Genomic DNA, 19302 nt, shown 5'->3' with positions numbered 1-19302 from the left:
CAATGTTATAAAAATGAATGCGTGAATAACCTGTACGTGAATATATACATGGCCAAAGTTTCATTTGGCTCTCCATTCAAAAAAGGTAGTGTCGGTGGATATTTTGGGCATTATCAGTCAATTCATGCTTACTTTTTTTTCAGAGGTTTATAATCAAAGTAAAAAAAAAATCTGATTTAGCTAAGGAACACACAATGAAATGTATTTAGATTTAAAAAAAAAACTATTCTAAAAAAGATAAGCATAACCATGTCAAAGCCTCACTCATGTATTCACTAACCAGTTGGGGGAATTACTGTACTAAAAACTAGTGTCAAATGCACAGGTGTGAGCTTCCTCCACATTCCATAGGCTAGGCTTTGATCACAGCACTCTTTATCCTCATACTTGCTCCTGGCAATGGAATCTATTTTTAAAGGTTATTACCAAGATCACTTTGGTGATTTCCCCCAAAATTAGATGAATGAGTATGGAGTTCTTAATAAACAACTGATATGCCGAACTATTTACAAGAACATAATGATTAAAGCCTAAATTTAACTCTCCTCTTCATGAAAGAGGCATTTGGGAAACTATTAACCAACAGGCTTTACACTACAGTGAGGCTTTCTCTGCTTTTATGTCTAAGAAGTTAGAGGGCTCCCGCACTCATGTTCCTTAGAGATGCCTATAATAGAATTTTACTTTTAACATGATTTTTGAGCCTGCTTTCATTTTTTAAAAAAGAGAACATCATAACAATTTATAACAAAGATGTAAAACTGACAGGAGCCAAACGTAGGAGCTGGAAAAGACAATATATGACACCACCTAAAACTATATTTCTAGAATGTTTTTAGTCCGGCAATTATTAATGATACATATTTAAGCCCATATCCTCAATATGAACTGTTACTCACTTTGTTACATAATAATTCTTTATCCACAATAAGTATATACAAGCACTATTCTTCAACGTTTTGTTAATTTAGAGAATGTATGCTTTTGTAGAGCATAAAGAAAAAATCAATTCTTTCTGTATTTAATTTCAGTCTTGGTAGATCCAAACATTTCTGTGTTAACTTCTTCATACTTCATAAATGCTGTGAGGCAGAGAATAAAATGATAAGTGTAACATTTTATTTTCCCCTTGTATTTAAAAGAAATGACCTTGGTGGTTTCCATCCTAGTTGGTAAATCACCAAAACTAAATGTAACTAGAGTTCTATTTAATATTGTGTCAGGAAATGGACATGACTAAAATACAGATTAAAAACTGGTCTTATAATAAGGTAAAAACTGGCCTTTTCTTCTAATTTAATTTGTTCTTGGGAGTAAAACATCTGGATAGAAATGCCAGGAAATCATAGTTTTCACTAGCTCTATTGCAAACAGGGCATACAAATAAAAAGTAAGAGAAAAATCAAAATAACAATATTTTCCAAGCAAAAAATTACTATATAAATATTAGGCATGAGATTATGCTCCCATTACAAAAAGGGACAGATTATATTTAAATATAATATTATTAAAATAATTAAAGTAATCCATCTTTAAAATATGAACCACAGAACTTAACAAATTCAAAATCCTAATGGGATATAAGTAAAATAAATAAGATTAAAGTAAAAATATATAATACTATTTTATATACTGAATTTTGCAACTAATCTATTTTACATACATTTAAGTAAATTAATATGAAAGCTGCTACTTTATTTACCTTTGAAGCCATAGAAAGGTTCAATAGTTTTACATTTTAATAGTTTTAATTTTACATTGGTTTTCTGCATTTTAAATTTAAAACTTCCTGTTACTGAAGTGCAGTAAATTTTATCGGATTTAGTTAAACTTCTTATGATTTTTGCCTAGTGAACAGAATTTATAAATAAAGGTAGCCAACCCAATAAACCAAATTGAACAGGGCAAAAGCTGTTGGGAAAAATATTCGAGAATAGGAGTCAATTTTGGCAATGCGTATGTGTATCCTTCCTTCCCTCCATGATCCTGTTCTGCAGTCTTCAAAGCAGCAGAAGAAACTGGCACAATCTTTGCCCTCCAAACACTGGTACCCATAATCCTCTTCTCCATGTGGCAGAGAAATGCTATTCATTGGAATCAGAGTGGATCCAGGATGGAGTCCAGGGGACATCTGAGTAAAATAATAAATGAGTTTTTCAGAAAAAAAAATCTCATAAAGAAAGATCAGTATGGCTCCTCAAGGCAAACTCTGCAATAAAAATAATCTTAGTTTTTAGAAATCAGAGAGGTGTTCAATCCTAATGCGTTTTTAGATTATAATTTACTTTGTAACACATAACTTAATATTATTATACATTCCAAAGACCTTTCAGGGAAAAAACGCTCAAATGTGGAATATATTGTTTACCTTTAGAAAACTGGCCCACCAAAATATTGTTAACCATGAATCTAATTCTAAAACAAAAATATATATTTTACACTAAAACATTTATAATTCTCTAAGTGTCTGTTTGCTACTATTATATTACATAATTTATTTATTTTGGTGATAATGAGAGCAAATAGCAAAGATGGAATTTTGATAATGCAGAAAAGCTTTGAAGAACTGTGAATGAATAAAAAAAGGCATGGATAGGGTTTGTAGTAGAGGATAAGTGCAAGGCATCATATTTGGAAGAGACAACATGCAGGAGTTAAAAACTCAGGTTTTTGTTTGAGAACAACTGTGTCCAAAATTTGGTACATTCTACCAATATAGCTAGCCTCATAGTTGGAATTATATCAGCACCTGATTTTTGTGATGGCTGTGATGAGTATATTACATGACTTATTTAAATGATAAGTGCTCCATCTTGCCCACTTATAGCAGCTACTTTTATCAGGATCATGTGGGACCGATATCAAACTAATTTTTTATGATACCAGGTTCTGAATAATACTTATATAATAAAAAAAATTTAATATTTTAAAATCAAGCAAGTCCAGGATACTGTGAGACATTAAAGCAATCACGTTGGAGTCAGACAGGTTTGGTCAACAATTCCATTTCTGCCCAGCAGAGTTATGTCACCTCCAACAGGAATTGTTAGTGCTCTTCCTTCTGTCTCCGTGTCTTCTGTACAAAAGTCACAGTAATACACAGATCCATTTGGTGATTAAATGAGATGATGTGCATAAAGCACAAAGCAAAATATGAAACATACAAGTATTCAGCTGCCAATAGGTAATCTTATTGCCATTGCTAGTGTTGATGCCTGTGGGAGACATATCACAATTTGGTATAAAAGACGTACTAGGGGCGCCTGGGTGCTCAGTCGGTTAAGCATCCGACTCTGGCTCAGGTCACGATCTTGCGGTCCGTGAGTTCGAACCCCGCATCGGGCTCTGTGCTGACTGCTCAGAGCCTGGAGCCTGTTTCGGATTCTGTGTCTCCCTCTCTCTCTGACCCTCCCCCGTTCATGCTCTGTCTCTCTCTGTCTCAAAAATAAATAAACGTTAAAAAAAATTAAAAAATAAATAAAAAATAAAAGACGTGCTAAGCAACAATAACAGTAACAACAACAACAACATGCACCTTATAAAAAATGTTACTGGAGGGGCACCTGGATGGCTCAGTCAGTTGAGCTTCTGACTTTGGCTCAGGTCATGATCTCCTGGTTTGTGAGTTTGAGCCCCCAGTAGGCTCTGTGCTGACAGCTCAGAGCCTAGACCCTGCTTTGGATTCTGTGTCTCCCCCTCTCTCTGCCCCTCCCCTGCTCATGCTCTTTCTCTCTCTGTCTCTCAATAATAAATAAATGTCAAAAAAAAATTTTTTAATGTTACTGGAAAAAAAATTAATGAACCCTTGAATAAAACAGCAATTAAAATATTAATGAAGATTCCAGTTTTCATAACTCTTCCTTCAGAACTTCTCCATATTTAGGGATTATCTTAAAATGTGAATCCTACAACTTGTAAGAATCATTGATTTTATTACCTAAACACTAAATATAATGCTGAGATCATAGAAATTATTTTAACCTGATCCTAAATTCTTCCTAATGAAAATGTTTACATTTTTTCATCCTGCATTTTGAAAGAGACAAATCTCAAAGCCTTGAATATTAAATACTGTATGGAAAAGATTTTAAAAATTAAACAAAAGAGAATTAAAAAAATTTGGACCTATACTAAAATCCATTTTATTTCAACAGAAACATAGAAACCAAACTACTAAATGTTAAAATTCAGTAGATGTAAAAAGTAGCAAATAATTACATAGAGTGATATTTTAAAAAGATAAATGCATCACACAAGTCATAATATTAGAAACAAAATGTGCAGCCTAAAGATAAGGAGCAATGCCCTAAACACAAATCAATTCATGACTCCACTTGCCTGGATGTATCATAAAAAGCAGAAGCAGTATATTATTAAATGTTAATGACATATCTTTTCAGGTTGACACTTGGGGATACTTGAATAAGACTCTGAAACTTTAATGGAGCACTAAAATTATGTACAAAATGAGGCAAATTGGTATTCATTTCTTTGTCACTTAGTACTTACATAACATATGTTCAAGTGCTAATCAGAGTGGAAAGTGATTAAAATACAAGTTTGTTTGGGGCACCTGGGCAGTTCGGGAGTTCGAGCCCCGCGTCAGGTTCTGTTCTGACAGCTTGGAGCCTGGAGTCTGCTTTGGATTCTGTGTCTCCCTCTCTCTCTGCCCTTCCCCTGCCCACGCTCTGTCTCTCAAAATAAATAAATAAATAGATAGATAGATAGATAGATAGATATGTTAAAAAACTAAATACAACTTTGTTAATAGGCAATTTCAAGGTTATATGGCACAAAATACATTCCAAATATCCCTCAGCACTGACATAAATAGGAAGATGGTGTGTTTGTTAGAAGATATCAGTTGTGTATGAGGGGATGATTAAACATTAAAGTGCACAAAGGTGGAGAAAAAAGTGGTTCATTTTAAAAATGGACTAATCTGTAGTGTTCAAAATCATGGAGAGCTTCTAATGCAGTGACACTTTAAATGGACAATTTTCCAGTTTCCTGCTGTCCCTCAAAACACCACAAGTCCATAAACTGAAAGAAGCTACACTTTAATGAATGATGGATGTGAACAGAAATATATTTTATATGTGCTGAGAAAAATATCCCAAAAGCTGACACAGTAGCAATAAAATAAAATATTTTGACACACAGATTGTGACCTGGAAACCACTAAAAAATTAATCAGTAGAATATGCACATTCCAAACCTCATTTATCTGAAGTGCAACTTTATTACCCATCTTATAATTTCTCAAGTAAAGGTCCTGTCCCCCCCCAAAATAGCAAGCATTGAAAAAATTAAAAAAAATAAATCAGGTAAGTGATAGAAAAATAAACTACATAATCAAAGTTATTTTTTACTTTAAATAATATAGTTTTGAGAATATACCATTATATTGTTATTTGAAAACGTCACTAAGAATATAGCTGAACTTAACATTACAATAAATTGATCATGGTCTCATTATTAAATATATGTATGTCTGGTTATATATTAAGGACTACACTATGTAGATATTAATAAAGGAGATAGGTATACAAAATATATTTCAAGCATCAAGACACATTAATGTCAAATAAATATTATTAACTAGTAAATAAAACATTTATGTACAAATTATATTTATGTATGTTTATATATTATTATTTGTATCATACACTAACATCATTAATGTTATTAAATATCAATTACGTGAATATGAAATATTATTAGGTCATGTTATCAATATTATGAAACACTAATATTACTGTCCTTAATCTCCCATTTAAAACTTTACATGCGAGAATGCCAGCCTGAGCACAGGTTTTCTCAAGACACTGTACTTTCATAAAATCCATTTCAAAACCTACAAAAATCCACATCAGTGTTAACAACAGACATGAGATGGATCTTAGTGATGCTGAGTGGTCAACCAGCATGTCAGAGTTTGTGCTGTTCCTGAAAGACAAAGAACAGGTGAAAACAAGCCAACAAGCGAAGTGGACCAAAGGAAGTCACATTTTGGAAGAGGCTCAGGAAATGGAAGCATGAGGGGAAGAGCTGTTCTTCCCATCAAAGCTTCAGAGATGCTTACTCTAAAGCAGGAAACATGGGAATGATAAAACAGGATGGAAAACATGGCCTTTGTGAAATGTCCATCTCCGGAATAGCTACCGCGGTCTGAACCATCACTCATCCACGCATGTAGAAAGTAGAGATGCTGACAGGTTGATGTCTGCTCACGTTTAGAACCTTGAAACTTCGACCATCAGATCATCCCATGCCACTCCAGGGAGGATTAGGGCTCCTGAAGTTGGTATTGGAATGTCCTAGTAAAACCCTCATCATCATTTAGAGTGTATGTGTGCATGTTTGGAAGCACCAAGATGTCGTGGTCCCCATCCCCACCCCCACCACGGAAGTGAAATCTGACACTTGGAAATTCAAGAGTGGCATGACAAGCTTGCAGGGCCTATTGGAGAAAAATCGCCAAGAACTTCCAAGGTGAACTTTCAAGGTACTAACACTACAAAAGAAAAACATGGAGATGAACAGCTAGAATTACTGATTCTAATAATTCAGGAAACATAAGAGAATATTAACCTTTTGAATTAGTTCACTCAGAAATACTTAAAGAGACAAGTTGTATCCATTTAAGGAAAACAGGATAGAGAACATTTAGAAAATAAAAGCTCTCGGAAATTAAGGATAACATTGTAAATTCAGGAAAAAAAATCAAAACATTGTGAAATAAAATCTTATGGAAGGAAGTTGCCCACAATATACAGACAAAGAATGTATCAATAACAAATAGGATAGTAAAAAACAGGATAAAAAAAGAATATCTGTAACACATGGATAATTAACCTAGGAGGCCTACAGGTATCTAATAAGAATTCTATGAGGAATTTAGGAGAAAACAGAAAATAATTGAAATAAAGAATCAAGGAAATTCTCAGAAATAGAAGATAGGAATATTAAGTAATGAAATGAATGAGGTAAAAAAACAGAGAGTGTACTGGCCCTCAGAAATTTTAACACCACGGAAAAAGAGATGAGATGAAAATTTTCAGGTCAGAAAGAGAAAGATTTACTATCAAAAATAATAATCAGATTGGCATTATAATTAGTGATAATGAATTAAAAGGTAGATATTTAAGTGTATTATTTGAAATTTGAAAAGTAATCAACAATAGTTATTAAAGGCAAGATAAAATATTAAAGGAAAGCATAAGATGGAGATGGTGGGAAAGCTATATTTTTCTTTTATACCAAAGAGTCACAACTTTAATAAACTTGGTACCTTAAGAATCGGATATATAATGGAAATAATCATCAGAGGAAAGTAAGAGCAAAATGATAAAATGTGGTTAATTCTAAAGACTAGGAGCAAGTGTTCACGGTACAGAATTTTATTCTTCACTTGTACATTTTATACTTTTTGACTTGTTCAACTGTGCACTTATTAAACTTAATTTTTTAAGTTTATTTTTTGAGAGAGAGAGAGAGAGAGAGAAAGAGCATGTGCATGCACGAGTGGGTAAGGGACGGAGAGAAAGGGAGAGAGAGAATCCCAAGCAGGCTCTGTGCTGACAGCATGGCGCTCCATCCCATGGACAGTGAGATCATGATCTGCGCCGAAATCAAGAGTTCCATGTTTAATTGACTGAGCCACCCAGGCACTCCTAAAATTAATTTTTTCAATGAGATTTTTTTTTACTTGTGACTAATCTGGTCACAAGCTATAATAATCAGCTATAATAATCTATGATGGTTTAAGTAGGTAGAGAAATATTAGTGTTATTTGGAAATCAAGGTTAAAAAAACAAAGAGCCACTGTTGTTGGTATTTATATACCTCCCGAGGATCTTTATACGACCATTGTCACAGCTGATATTAAATGGCTATGCCGTCTGTTGACAACATCCCACACCTACTGACACCTTACAGTTATTTAAATAACCTTGTATTTCACATCTCATCAATATCAAATGATCTCTCCTAGAGGCTTTGCCAAATGCCATTAAGGGAAAGATTTATAATTTGTGAAACTGCGTATTTATATGGCTTTTATTTCAGTATTCTCAAAGGTAGATGAATGTTTATTTATATAGATATGTATTAACTGAAAATAAGATCATTTATTTGAAGAGAAGGAGCTGAGGGGTGGGGATTATGGGCAAAACAAACAAAAACTTTCCCACACATTATCTTCACTCTAATATCCTGGGTCCTGCTCTCTGTGGTATATTACTTCTTGAACTATTGCAATAGTTTCCAAATTTATCTCCCTGCCTTGTTTGTCATTCAAGTGTATATTCCAGGCTACCTCTAATCATCTTTCGGAAACATAGATACAAATATGCCATCTTGCCTAAAAACATTCATGGCATAACAGTCCTGACAGTACAAAATATAAATTCTTTAGCTTGGTACTGGAGACTTTCCACAACTTGGCCATATACCACTTTTCTATCCTCAACCTAGGTTATTTTCTTTCCTAAGATTCCTATTTTCTAGACCAGCACTGTCCAGCACAATTTTCTATGATGACAAAAATGTCCTGTGTCTGCACTGTTCAACATGGTACTCACTAGTCAGATGTAGCTATTGAGCACTTGAAATATGACTAATGATACTAAGATACTGAATTTTAAATTTGGGTTAATTTTAATCAATTTAAATCAACCTAGCAATATATGGCCAATGGCTACTGCACTGGACAATACAGCTTGGAACATATATCAGTCTATCTATATCTTATTCTCATAAGTCTCATAAGTCTATCTATATCTTATTCTCACGTAAGACTCAGCTTGGCTCACTCACATGGTTCTTTCTCTATCTTAAATATTCTTCCTAATTTGTTCTCCTGAACTTTGTAACTTACTCTGGAAAGAACAAATTCGATGATATCACACTTCCTATGAATTTTTCTCTGTCAAATCCCCTTTGAAAGCATTACTTTACAACTTTGAGTGAGTTATTTACACCTGAAATGAAAGGAAACCACCCACTCCATTGTGACTCACATTAACATAACCTCCTCTCAGCACTGTGTGCTGAAGTCAATGTTTCACAGACCACATCACCTGGTGTTTCTGGACTTCCTCAACGCGAGGGATAAACCACATAGGTCAGGCTTCATGGTACTTGTCTCTATTTCAATATGAACATTTCCTTTAAAATATGCTAATATATATTTACTATAGAAAACACTGCTTCTGAAAAAGTATTTGAACCCAGTCTTCTGAGCTAATTCTCTTATTATCTTTATTTTTATTTTTAATTTGTATTATACTTTATCTTATGTTTACATGTATATTATATTTTTCCATAACTACATTTAAGATCTATGAAAGCAAAGAACACATTCTATTGTTTTTTCTCTCCAAAGTGCCTTGTCCATGATCGGTGAAATACATTTCCATGATTGCATACTTTAACCAAATTAAGAGATTACAAATAAGTAAGTCTCTCCTCAGATGGGTATACCAGGCTCCTGATATAGGTATAATATGGTTTTCTGAGATTTCTAATCATCCATGGGATGAAGATTCCAGTTTCAACACGAACTACTCTTTAGTTAATAATGAATGGCTTACTACAATTGTATTTCTATGACCTTTACCTGTTTCGTAGAGTCTGGATTCCATGCTACAACACTCTTAACTTAGATTTAAAAAAAAAAACAAAAAAACAGATGTTGACATAAACACACCTGAAGCATGTTCTTAATGAGTATGAGTAAAAACACAATAATATGTATTATATGGGATGGAAATATGGGCCAAATTAAAATGTCAATGATATTCACAATAACAAAAAATAAAGAGGAAAGAAATAGATATGGAAAGACGGAAGCAGGGGGCGGAAGAAAGGAAGGAAGATGGGAGGTAAAGGGGGAGACAGAGAGAGTGAGAGAGAGAGGGGGAGAGAGAGAGAGAGAACAGAAAAAGGAAGGGAAATAGAGAAAAGGCCTAATATATCACATGGAGAGTAAGGTAAAAAGTATTTTTATTAATTTGTTTTTTTAAGAGGGTCATTGGAGCTAAAAATCTATTGTATTCAAATATTACCGCTTTTTTAAATAAATTGAAATAATCTGAGATTCTCAGTTAAGCAAAGAGACCTCAAGAAGGGGATTTTGGTTTTGCTTAATAATAGACATGTTGATCTTTCAGTGACTCTAGTCGAGGTCTTTGGTTCTGACTTGACTGTTCCTGTAAGTCATTCAGAGAACAAAAAGGGAAAAATGCTATGTTTTAAACTACTCAGAATTTTGAGTTTATGAAAGAAAGTGGGGGTATGGAAGGAAGAGAGAGAGAAGGGGAAGGAGAAGGAGAAGTGGGAGAAGGAGGAGGAGGGAGAGGGGAGGAGGAAGAAGAGGAGGAAGAGCAAGAGGAAGGAAAAGAAAAACAGGAAGATGAGAACAGTAACAACAACGACAACAACAACCGAAACATTTGAAAAGGGGTAAAGCCAAGATGCTTCAAGACTTCTGGGTCTAGGTTATGCAATTTTTTGTCCTGGCTGGCAGAAGAAAGAACAGACTCCACAAAACCATTAAGTAGAGCACTCGAGACAACAAGCAAAGCTGTTTATTCTTCATGAAAGTGCAATCTGATTTACTCAATTAGCAAGACCATATGGTTGAACACAAAACCAAGCAGGGAGTCAGATTTGATTATTGATCCTGGTTTTTCAATCAAAATGTCATTTACTATTAAAAGAGCTCATAAATCACATAACTGAACAGAAAGGAGAGACTACAGAACTTTATTCTGGATAGCTCTAATAAAAATATTTTTTGTACCTAGGTAGTCAACAATATATATCAATTTAACTTTTAATGTTTGAAATTTAGTGCTTCAAAGCTCTTATTTAATTTTTATTCCTTATTTTTTCATGTTTATTATTTTGCCTCCTGGGCCTGACGCTAAATTTTAAATACCCAATGTATAGATTTTTTTCCCTTAAATTCTAGAACATTGCCTAGGATATGGGTATCCCTAACAAATATTTGGTGAATGAATTATTTTAAAAAATCATAATTTTAAAATTTGCACTCCCATGGTTAAGTTTACTGAGTGAATGTGATAGCCAAACTGATTTGCTATAGTCGTAGAGTAGCCACTTTTTGGTTGAGTGTCTTTGATAATATAATAATAGTCGCTACATTGTATATTTTTATAATGAAATTAGAGAATCTATGTGAGATTATAGATTTCCTGCCTTTTATTCAGTTTCCAGAAGTAAAATTTTCAAAGTGGTCATTGAACATAGCTATGGATGAGTAAATGATGAAATGGAAAATCCAGAGAGGATGCTTGGCTTTGATTAAAGGAAAATGGTAGAAAACCTGCATTTTTCTTTACCTAAAAATTTAGCAAATGGATATTAACATTGACATTATGGCTCCCTGATGGTTTATCCATTCAGGGGTTATATTATGTCCTATGGGTAAGCTAAAATAAGTCAAATTGAGAAAGTCACAGACTAATTCTGCAATGTAGGTTATCAAATGTGTACTGCCATCAATGTGCTCCACTTACTTGGAATATTGCGGGAAACTGAAAGCAAATACACATAAGTTTGGTCCTTGGAGTGTAATATGAAAAGTAAAATACAATTGAAAATGATGTCAAAGTTTGATAAAGAAATTAATGAAAACTGGGAGGAGGGAAGAAAAGCATTGAATCCTAGAACTTGCTAAGTTAGGAGATAATATAGAAAACTCCGTGACTTATTATATATGCTCTATGGTAGGCTTACAAGCTTGCCATTCAGGATAGCTGTTCTCGTTAATTTAGGTATGTGGGAACAAATCTGCTTTGAAAAAAAAAAAAAACATTTCCTGGAATCAGCAAAAAAGTGGCTTTTTTTTTTTTTTTTTTTTTTTTTTTGGTCAATACTGGAGGAACAAATGTTGACTTTTCTGAGTCCTATAAGAACAGGAAACACCAAGGAGTGATTACAAGCTTCAGCTCTGGCACCAAAAAAGACCTAGGTTTGAGTCTTGGATTCTTCAGTTCCTAAGGCTGTCTGTCCTTCTGCAAATCGCTGCACTTGTCCTCATAGGAACATAAATGAAATCATGCACATAAAATACCTGGCATACTCAGTAAGTGTTGGATATTACTTGAAGGTTGTTACAATTGCCATTATAATAGATTATAGTTGATCATCCAATACTTAAGTATATTGAAATTAATAGAGCCACTTCTAATAAATCAATTTGATGTGATGTATGTTGGGGTAGATACATGATAGGGAAGGGGGAGTAAGAGAGCACAAATATAGGCGAATCAAAAACACTTCATAGCTATGACTTTCAAACACAGCTGAATACTAATATTAAAGAGGGTTCTTTATCTCTAAAAATTAAGTAATTTTGTGGGCCACCTTTTGTTAGAAGTGAAAATCCTAACACAAAAATAGCATCAAAGAGAGATCTTAAATAATTTTGGGGGTACAAAAAATCTACCATTTGGGGAAAATCCACAATAAGAAACCACTCTTTACAAGGGGATTTAGAGTCTTTTCTAAGGGGCACTATCAATATACCTCTCCTGATAGGCCATGTTAGGTACTCCGGTGTCATCTTAATGTTATTTATCTCTTGCTGGGTACTTCAAGAATCCATATTTGTCTAAGCAAGTATAACATGAGTATTCAGAACACCATCTCTATTATGATAAGTTGATGTTTATAAAATACAGATTTTTATAACATACCGAGCTCTTATTTTTTTGCTTTCTGTCTCTAGTAGTCTTTCCTTTTTTGTTGCTGGTAAAATAATGCAAGGTGCCATATTCCATTAAGGCTGCAAAAACAAAAATGAAACAAACAGAAACAAAGAGGTCCATCGCAGTCACATAAGAAACCTTAGGTAATGACTTCCTGGCGATTGTGCTCAGAGTTGTCATAGTCAGGACTGTGGTGATACCTGCGGAGGGAGGGGAAAATAGGAGACAAAAAGTAACAGACTATTTTAGTTCTGCCATCTGATTTGGCAATGCTGTAAGCGGTCACAAACAATGGAAACAAAAGGATATGATTACTCCTGATTTACACAAAAAATTACTGGTAACCATAGCTACATTATGTTCAATGTGCTCTTTGTGTCTGTATGAATTTTATTTTTCTTTTTAAGCTTATTTATTTATTTTGTAGTGAGACAGTGAGTGAGAGAGGGACAGAGAGAGAAAAAAAAGAGAGAGAATCCCAAGTGGCCTTTGTGCTGTCAGTGCAGAACGCAACTTGGGACTCGATCTCAGGAACCATGAGATTACAATGAGCAGAAATCAAGAGTCAGATGCTTAGCTGACTGAGCCACCCAGGAGACCCATGTGTCTGTATGAGTTTTCCTCACCTAAATTTGTGGACTGCAGATATCTGACTCCCTGTACTCATTCTTCCATTCCTCCACAGCAATAAATTCTCCAAGTTTTAGCTGGCATGTGGCTGCCTGGAAGAACTTCTTTGCCCCCTTCTCTCAGTTATGTGTGGACACAGCTGAGGAGAAGTAAGTCAAGGGCGTAAACAATGGCCAATGGATGGCATTAAAAATGCAAAAAGGGAGTCAAAAATGTCAAATTTCCAGGTATAAAGTAAGTCATGGAGATGTAATATACAGCATGGTGATTATAGTTAATAATACTGTGTTGTATATCTAAAAGTTGCTGAGAGTAGATCTTAAAAGTTCTCATCACAGGGGCACCTGGATGGCTCAGTCAGTTAAGCAACTCACGTTCGATTTCAGCTCACCATTTGTGAGGTCTGGCCATGCTGACACCTTGGAGCCTACTTAGAAGATTCTTTCCCTCCTCTCTGCTCTTCCTCTGCTCTCTCTCTCTCTCTCTCAAAATTAATAAACTTAAAAAAAAATTTTTGTCACAAGAAAATACATTTTGTAACTGTATAATGATGGATGTTAACCAGACCTACAGCGGTAATCGATCTGCAATATACACAAGTATTGAATCACTATGTTGTACTTCTAGAACTAATATAATGTCAATTGTATTTCAATAAAAATAAAAGACGGCATTAAAGAGATAGGAAATGCCCATCTTTCCCTCTTCCTCAGAGCTTTCTGCAGGAATACAATGGCTAGAGCACCAGCAGCCATCTTAGAACATTAGATAATCATGAGAATTAAAATCATCCACAACACAGCAAAAAACTAGAAGGAGCCTGAGCCCCTCACACTGCAATCGCCCTTCCACTACCTACCTCTGGGCTTCTCACATGAGAAACAAATCCTCTTCCACCTAATTTAAGCTATAGAGATTTGAGGTTTTCTGTCACAAACAATTAAAATTAATCCAAACTAGTACAGTGTTTTCTTACACAATAACTTGAATTGAAGTTATTTTTTAATCTCAAGTTTAAGTAAAGAATAGTAGCAAGATTATGTCAATGGAATACCTAAAAAGCACAGAGAAAATTTTCATATTTTGAAGAATTCAGCATATAAAATTGGGATGTCACCCTGGGCCCCAGCCCTGTGTATGTATCTCTGGGAGTATCTGTTTGTTTTTAGTTATGGCTTTCTTGTGGTTCTTACCACAGCTCATCTTGGCACCCTTAACTCACAGCTGCACATACCATATCTCTTCTTACCTAAACCGCTACAATTCTCATTCTATGTCCACCAGACATGGCCCCAAATTCTGACTCTTCCTTTAGTTCTGTGACCTTAAGGAAGTTTCTTAACGTCTCTATGCCTTTCATCTAAAAAACTGGCACAGTAATATCTTACTACTTATAATGAATTTACACATGAGGTATTTATTTTATTTATTAGTTCTTAAAGTAGATACTTAGAATATTGATTTTATATCTTCCTTTCTAACATTAGCATTGTAAAACTATAACTTCCTCTCTGAGCAATGCTTTAGTTGCATCTACAAATATTTATGTGTTAAATTCTTATTAAAATTTAGTTTGAAATATTTTCCAATTTCCATTTTGACCCAAGGGTTATCTAAAAGGTCATTTTAAAATTTCCAAATAGATAAGGCCACTATTATCTATATTATGTATATTAATTCTTAATTTACTTCCATATGCACGTGAAAGTATGGTATGTTTTGTAGTTAGGGATAGTCTTCTATGAATATTAATCGGGTCAAGTAGTTGATAATTTCATTCAGATTTTTTACATCTTCATTGATCTTTCTCCCACGTAATTGTTCTACCATGAGTGAGAAAGAATGTTAAAATATCCAAATATGATAACAGATTTCTTTTTTACCCTATTATTCCTGACAATTTTGCTGCAATGATTTTTAAACCAAAACTATTTATTAAGGCTAGGCATACAGGAAGTGCTCAACAATTACCACGAATAAACAAGTCTTTCCTTTTCCTCACCTTACACCTTTTTTTCTGGTAACTTATCAAATCACAACATTGCCACACTCAGAAAACGATAGATTTCCAAATGTATTCCTGGCTTCCATACTTTTGTCCCAATTAACTCAAAAAAAAAATTAAAGACAATGTGTGCTTTGATTTCAATATCAGTGACTGCATTAAATTTCACTTTACTAAAGTACTATTACATTTCTATTCATAAATCAATGAAAACTACAGAACTTAGCTTTCAGATATTTATGTCTTTAATTTAGTAATTAATATCACAGTCTTTCACATAAAAATAAGATAGTGGATTTCCTATAAAATATCTTTGAATCCATAATAATAAAAAAAATATTTGGGTTATTAAGCAGATTCATTGATATTGCCTCCTTGGTTTCCCTTGCTCAAAATCCTACAAGTCTTCCACATCACATTGAGAATAAAATCCAAAGTCTGTAAAATGACCTGTTACAAATATGATCTAACTACTGGCATGTCTCCAATCTCATTTTCTACCACCTCTCAGTCAGTCTAGCCATTGTTGCTTTTTGGTTTTTTTTCGGGCCTTCAAGCATGGCATGGCAAAGAAGATCCCACGTTAGGACCTGGTGGTTCTCCCTGCCTGTATTATCGTTCTACCAGATACCCACCAGGTTAGCTCCCACACTTGACTGGGTCTCTGCTCCCTCCTCAAACAAGTGTGGCCTGACTCCATAACACAAAATAGCAAACAGCATATTTACGCACATCCCCTGACATACTCTTATATTTATTTTGCTTTCTCTTCATAACCTTTATTACTCACTGATATTATATGCTTTTTATATTTGTACATTACCTGCATACCCCACTAAAACATAAATGCCTTAAACATGAGGATTTTATAACTACTGTTCGCTGTTAACACTAAAGCCCCCAAAACGCTGCCTGTTTCATTAAAAAACATTTGATAAATGTGACATAAATAAACTCAGGAAATTGTCCTTCAATTATGTGTGTATGTATGTATGTATGTATGTACCTACACTCGTTTTAAGAAAAATCTTGGTCCTCCAAACACATAGGGCCCACAATTATAAGAGATATTCTTCAAGATAGATCTGGCTATGGCTTCACAGTTGATACGCTAAAACTTAAAACTATGGATTCACATAACAACACAATTCCACAATTGGCTATACCCTTTCTGAAACTATGGCATGTTTTTTGGCTTTATAAAAATATAATAGTAGAATAGAAACAACCCATTCCAATTTTCTTAAAACAACTCATGGTAGCATACAAAGAATCTGAAATACTTTACTTACTTTAGGACATAAAATAATTTGAAATTATAATACTAGTTTAAATAGGGAAACGAAACTCAGGTATGAGTACATTTTATTCACTGGCTATATCTACACCTCTCTTTAGACTCTCAAGGGCACTGAATTTTCAAATACAGAGCTGGGTGCCTCGGGCTTTATCTTGCCACTTTTGTGTGATTTGCATTTTACTGTATTTATTAAATGTAGTTATTCACCAGCTATCATAGAAACCACATGAAAACCTCCTTTGTTGAAAATAGACTATCCCAACTTTATATTTTTTAAGACACAATTTTCAGTAGTATGATCATGTTTTGCACTGATCTTGGGAATGAAATTGATCAATAAGATATCTTTGTATATCAATACATAAATGGATGTTATTTTCTTTTAAACAAATGTATAGTAATTAGGCATATTTTCTTATATGATTTTGATTATTGCAATTGACTGCTAAAGAAAGAAACCAAAGGTCTATTTTATCAAGTATGAATCACAAATTGCCCTTTTAATCAGTGTTATTGTACAGTCAACTCTCAAAATATTCATACACTAATTACACATTTCATAGATCACAGAAGCCTGGCAGTTTTTGTCCCTTTCAGCGACTTGCCCTTTAGAAAAGTTGGCTGTTGATTAGCACCATTGTAAGAGCGGGAGATTCCGAAGCCTTCTAAACACACATCAGTCAATAAATGCTGGCTATCAATGATTCAGCAAAAGAATAAAAATCTTGATGAAAAGTGACTGAAAATATTGACCAAATGAAGATTCAGGAATTATGCATGGTTTTCGCTTATTAATTCTTGCTGAGTATTTATGCTTCCCTTGAACTCCATGAACAGGAAAAATATAAAATTTTCTGAAATTAAATTCTTTGTGATTCAATTTACTACTTGTTTTTCATATATTCCTTTCAACATTGTATTGCACTGGAGTATTTTTTAAATTTTTGCTTGATTGTAATGTAGAGGGATATTCGAATATATTCAACTACAAACTTTTTCACATTGAAATATTTCAACAGTCCTATGATACTTATAGCATAATATTACATATCATACCAAGTGATGTTCTTGCAGGTACTGCATCTTTATTGATCCAAAAAGACACCCAAGAAAGAACAACTGTCAGAATACACGGAATGTAGGTCTGAATAGTGAAATATCCCATTCGTCTGCTCAGGTCAAAAAAAATTGTCATAATAATATAATCCCCTAGAAGAAAAAAGAAGGTTTTATTTTTGCTATTAAAATACATAAAAGCATAGGTTTGAACCAATAGATTTAAATACAAAGCCGTTTGATGCTAGCATCATTCACTGATTGGTGTTTCCTTACCAGAGATGGTGTGAGAAATTTCAGTGGAGTTCCGTAACCCTACAAATGCAAACTGATATAATCTCCAGTATTTAGGATCAGCCACTTCTACAGAAGGTTTTTTCCACTTATACTCAATTTCATTTTTAGGGTACCCATCTAGATAAAAAAATTAAAATAAACATAGAGAGTTTAGCAAGATCCAAATCTGTTACTGTTGCAATACCATTATTCAAAGACAAGTTCTTTGAAATTCATTTTTGTATGATAGGATATGTCAAATATAGAAAATACAGCATAAAATATATGTGTATAGTTTAAAATTAACCATATAATGATCCAATAATGATAATCCATGCCACTCCACTTAAATCAAAAAACAGAATCCTGCTAGTTTCTTAGGGAAATTCATGTCCCCATCCCAATGTAGTAGTCCCTCACCCAACTAAATGTAACCACTAACCTGATTTCTGAAATCAGAAAATAGATGTTCTGATATGCATTTCTGAAACATATAGCTTATTTTAGGTTCTTTTTCAACTCTACTTGATTGGTGCCATACTAGATGCATTACTTTATATTTTACTTCTTTTGATGTGATATTTGTAGTAGTCATCCATGCCAATGTACGTAGCTTTAGTAAATTTCTTCCATTGTAAAGATGTACTGAAATTTGCTTATCCATTTTGCTATTGTAGATGCTTATAATGTTTCTTGTTGACTATTGCTAACAGTGTTGTTTGTACCATTACCATGCATGCCTCACAAAATACATATACACAAAATTTCCCTGGGACATATCTATGTATGGAAGAGCTAGGTCATGGATGGCATAGAATTTCCACTTTATGAAACAGTGCCAATCTTCTATTCATAGAGAGCATACCATATATTCTCTCACCAGCCAGTGTGTGAAAATACACGTGGATCCACAGTCTCATTTAACTTGATGTGGACAGCCTATTTTTACTGGTCTCTAAGTATATTTTATTTCACATTTTCCTTATTATGAATGAAACTTCGTAATTTTTTCATATGTTTATTAGATTCTTGGGTTTCTACTTTGGAGAACTGCTTGTTCTATTACCTGTTCTTTTATTGGATTTTCTTCCCCCCCCTTTTTTTAGTCTGTTATCTACATACTCTGAATACTAGATTTTTGTTAGTTACTTGTGTTGAAATGTAGTTGCCTAACATAGAGGTGCATTCTTTCAAAAAATTTTTGTTTCTGACACAGGTCAGGAAAATCCACAAGGGCTTTTTAAAGTAATCGAGTGAAGGAAATTCAGGCTGAAAATTCATGTGAGGGTGGGTCT

The 19302-nt window shown here is 33.9% G+C and overlaps 1 protein-coding gene across 1 annotated transcript in view; it reads right to left on the bottom strand.

Moving 5' to 3' along the window:
• Nucleotides 1-1697: 1697 nt before the first annotated feature.
• Nucleotides 1698-19302, bottom strand: part of GABRG1 (gamma-aminobutyric acid type A receptor subunit gamma1) — a 66475-nt gene continuing 48870 nt past the window's right edge. The window contains exons 6-9 of the mRNA XM_042934037.1: nt 18008-18145; nt 17732-17884; nt 12729-12940; nt 1698-2131 (exon numbers count right to left, since the gene is read on the bottom strand). Of these exons, the coding sequence (XP_042789971.1) occupies nt 1862-2131; nt 12729-12940; nt 17732-17884; nt 18008-18145 (773 nt within the window). The 3' untranslated portion in view covers nt 1698-1861. The remainder of the gene's footprint in view (nt 2132-12728; nt 12941-17731; nt 17885-18007; nt 18146-19302) is intronic.

The sequence above is a fragment of the Panthera leo genome, chromosome B1, assembly GCF_018350215.1.
Source record: "Panthera leo isolate Ple1 chromosome B1, P.leo_Ple1_pat1.1, whole genome shotgun sequence".
Lineage (NCBI taxonomy): Eukaryota > Metazoa > Chordata > Mammalia > Carnivora > Felidae > Panthera > Panthera leo.
This window is presented reverse-complemented; position numbering and strand designations above follow the sequence as displayed.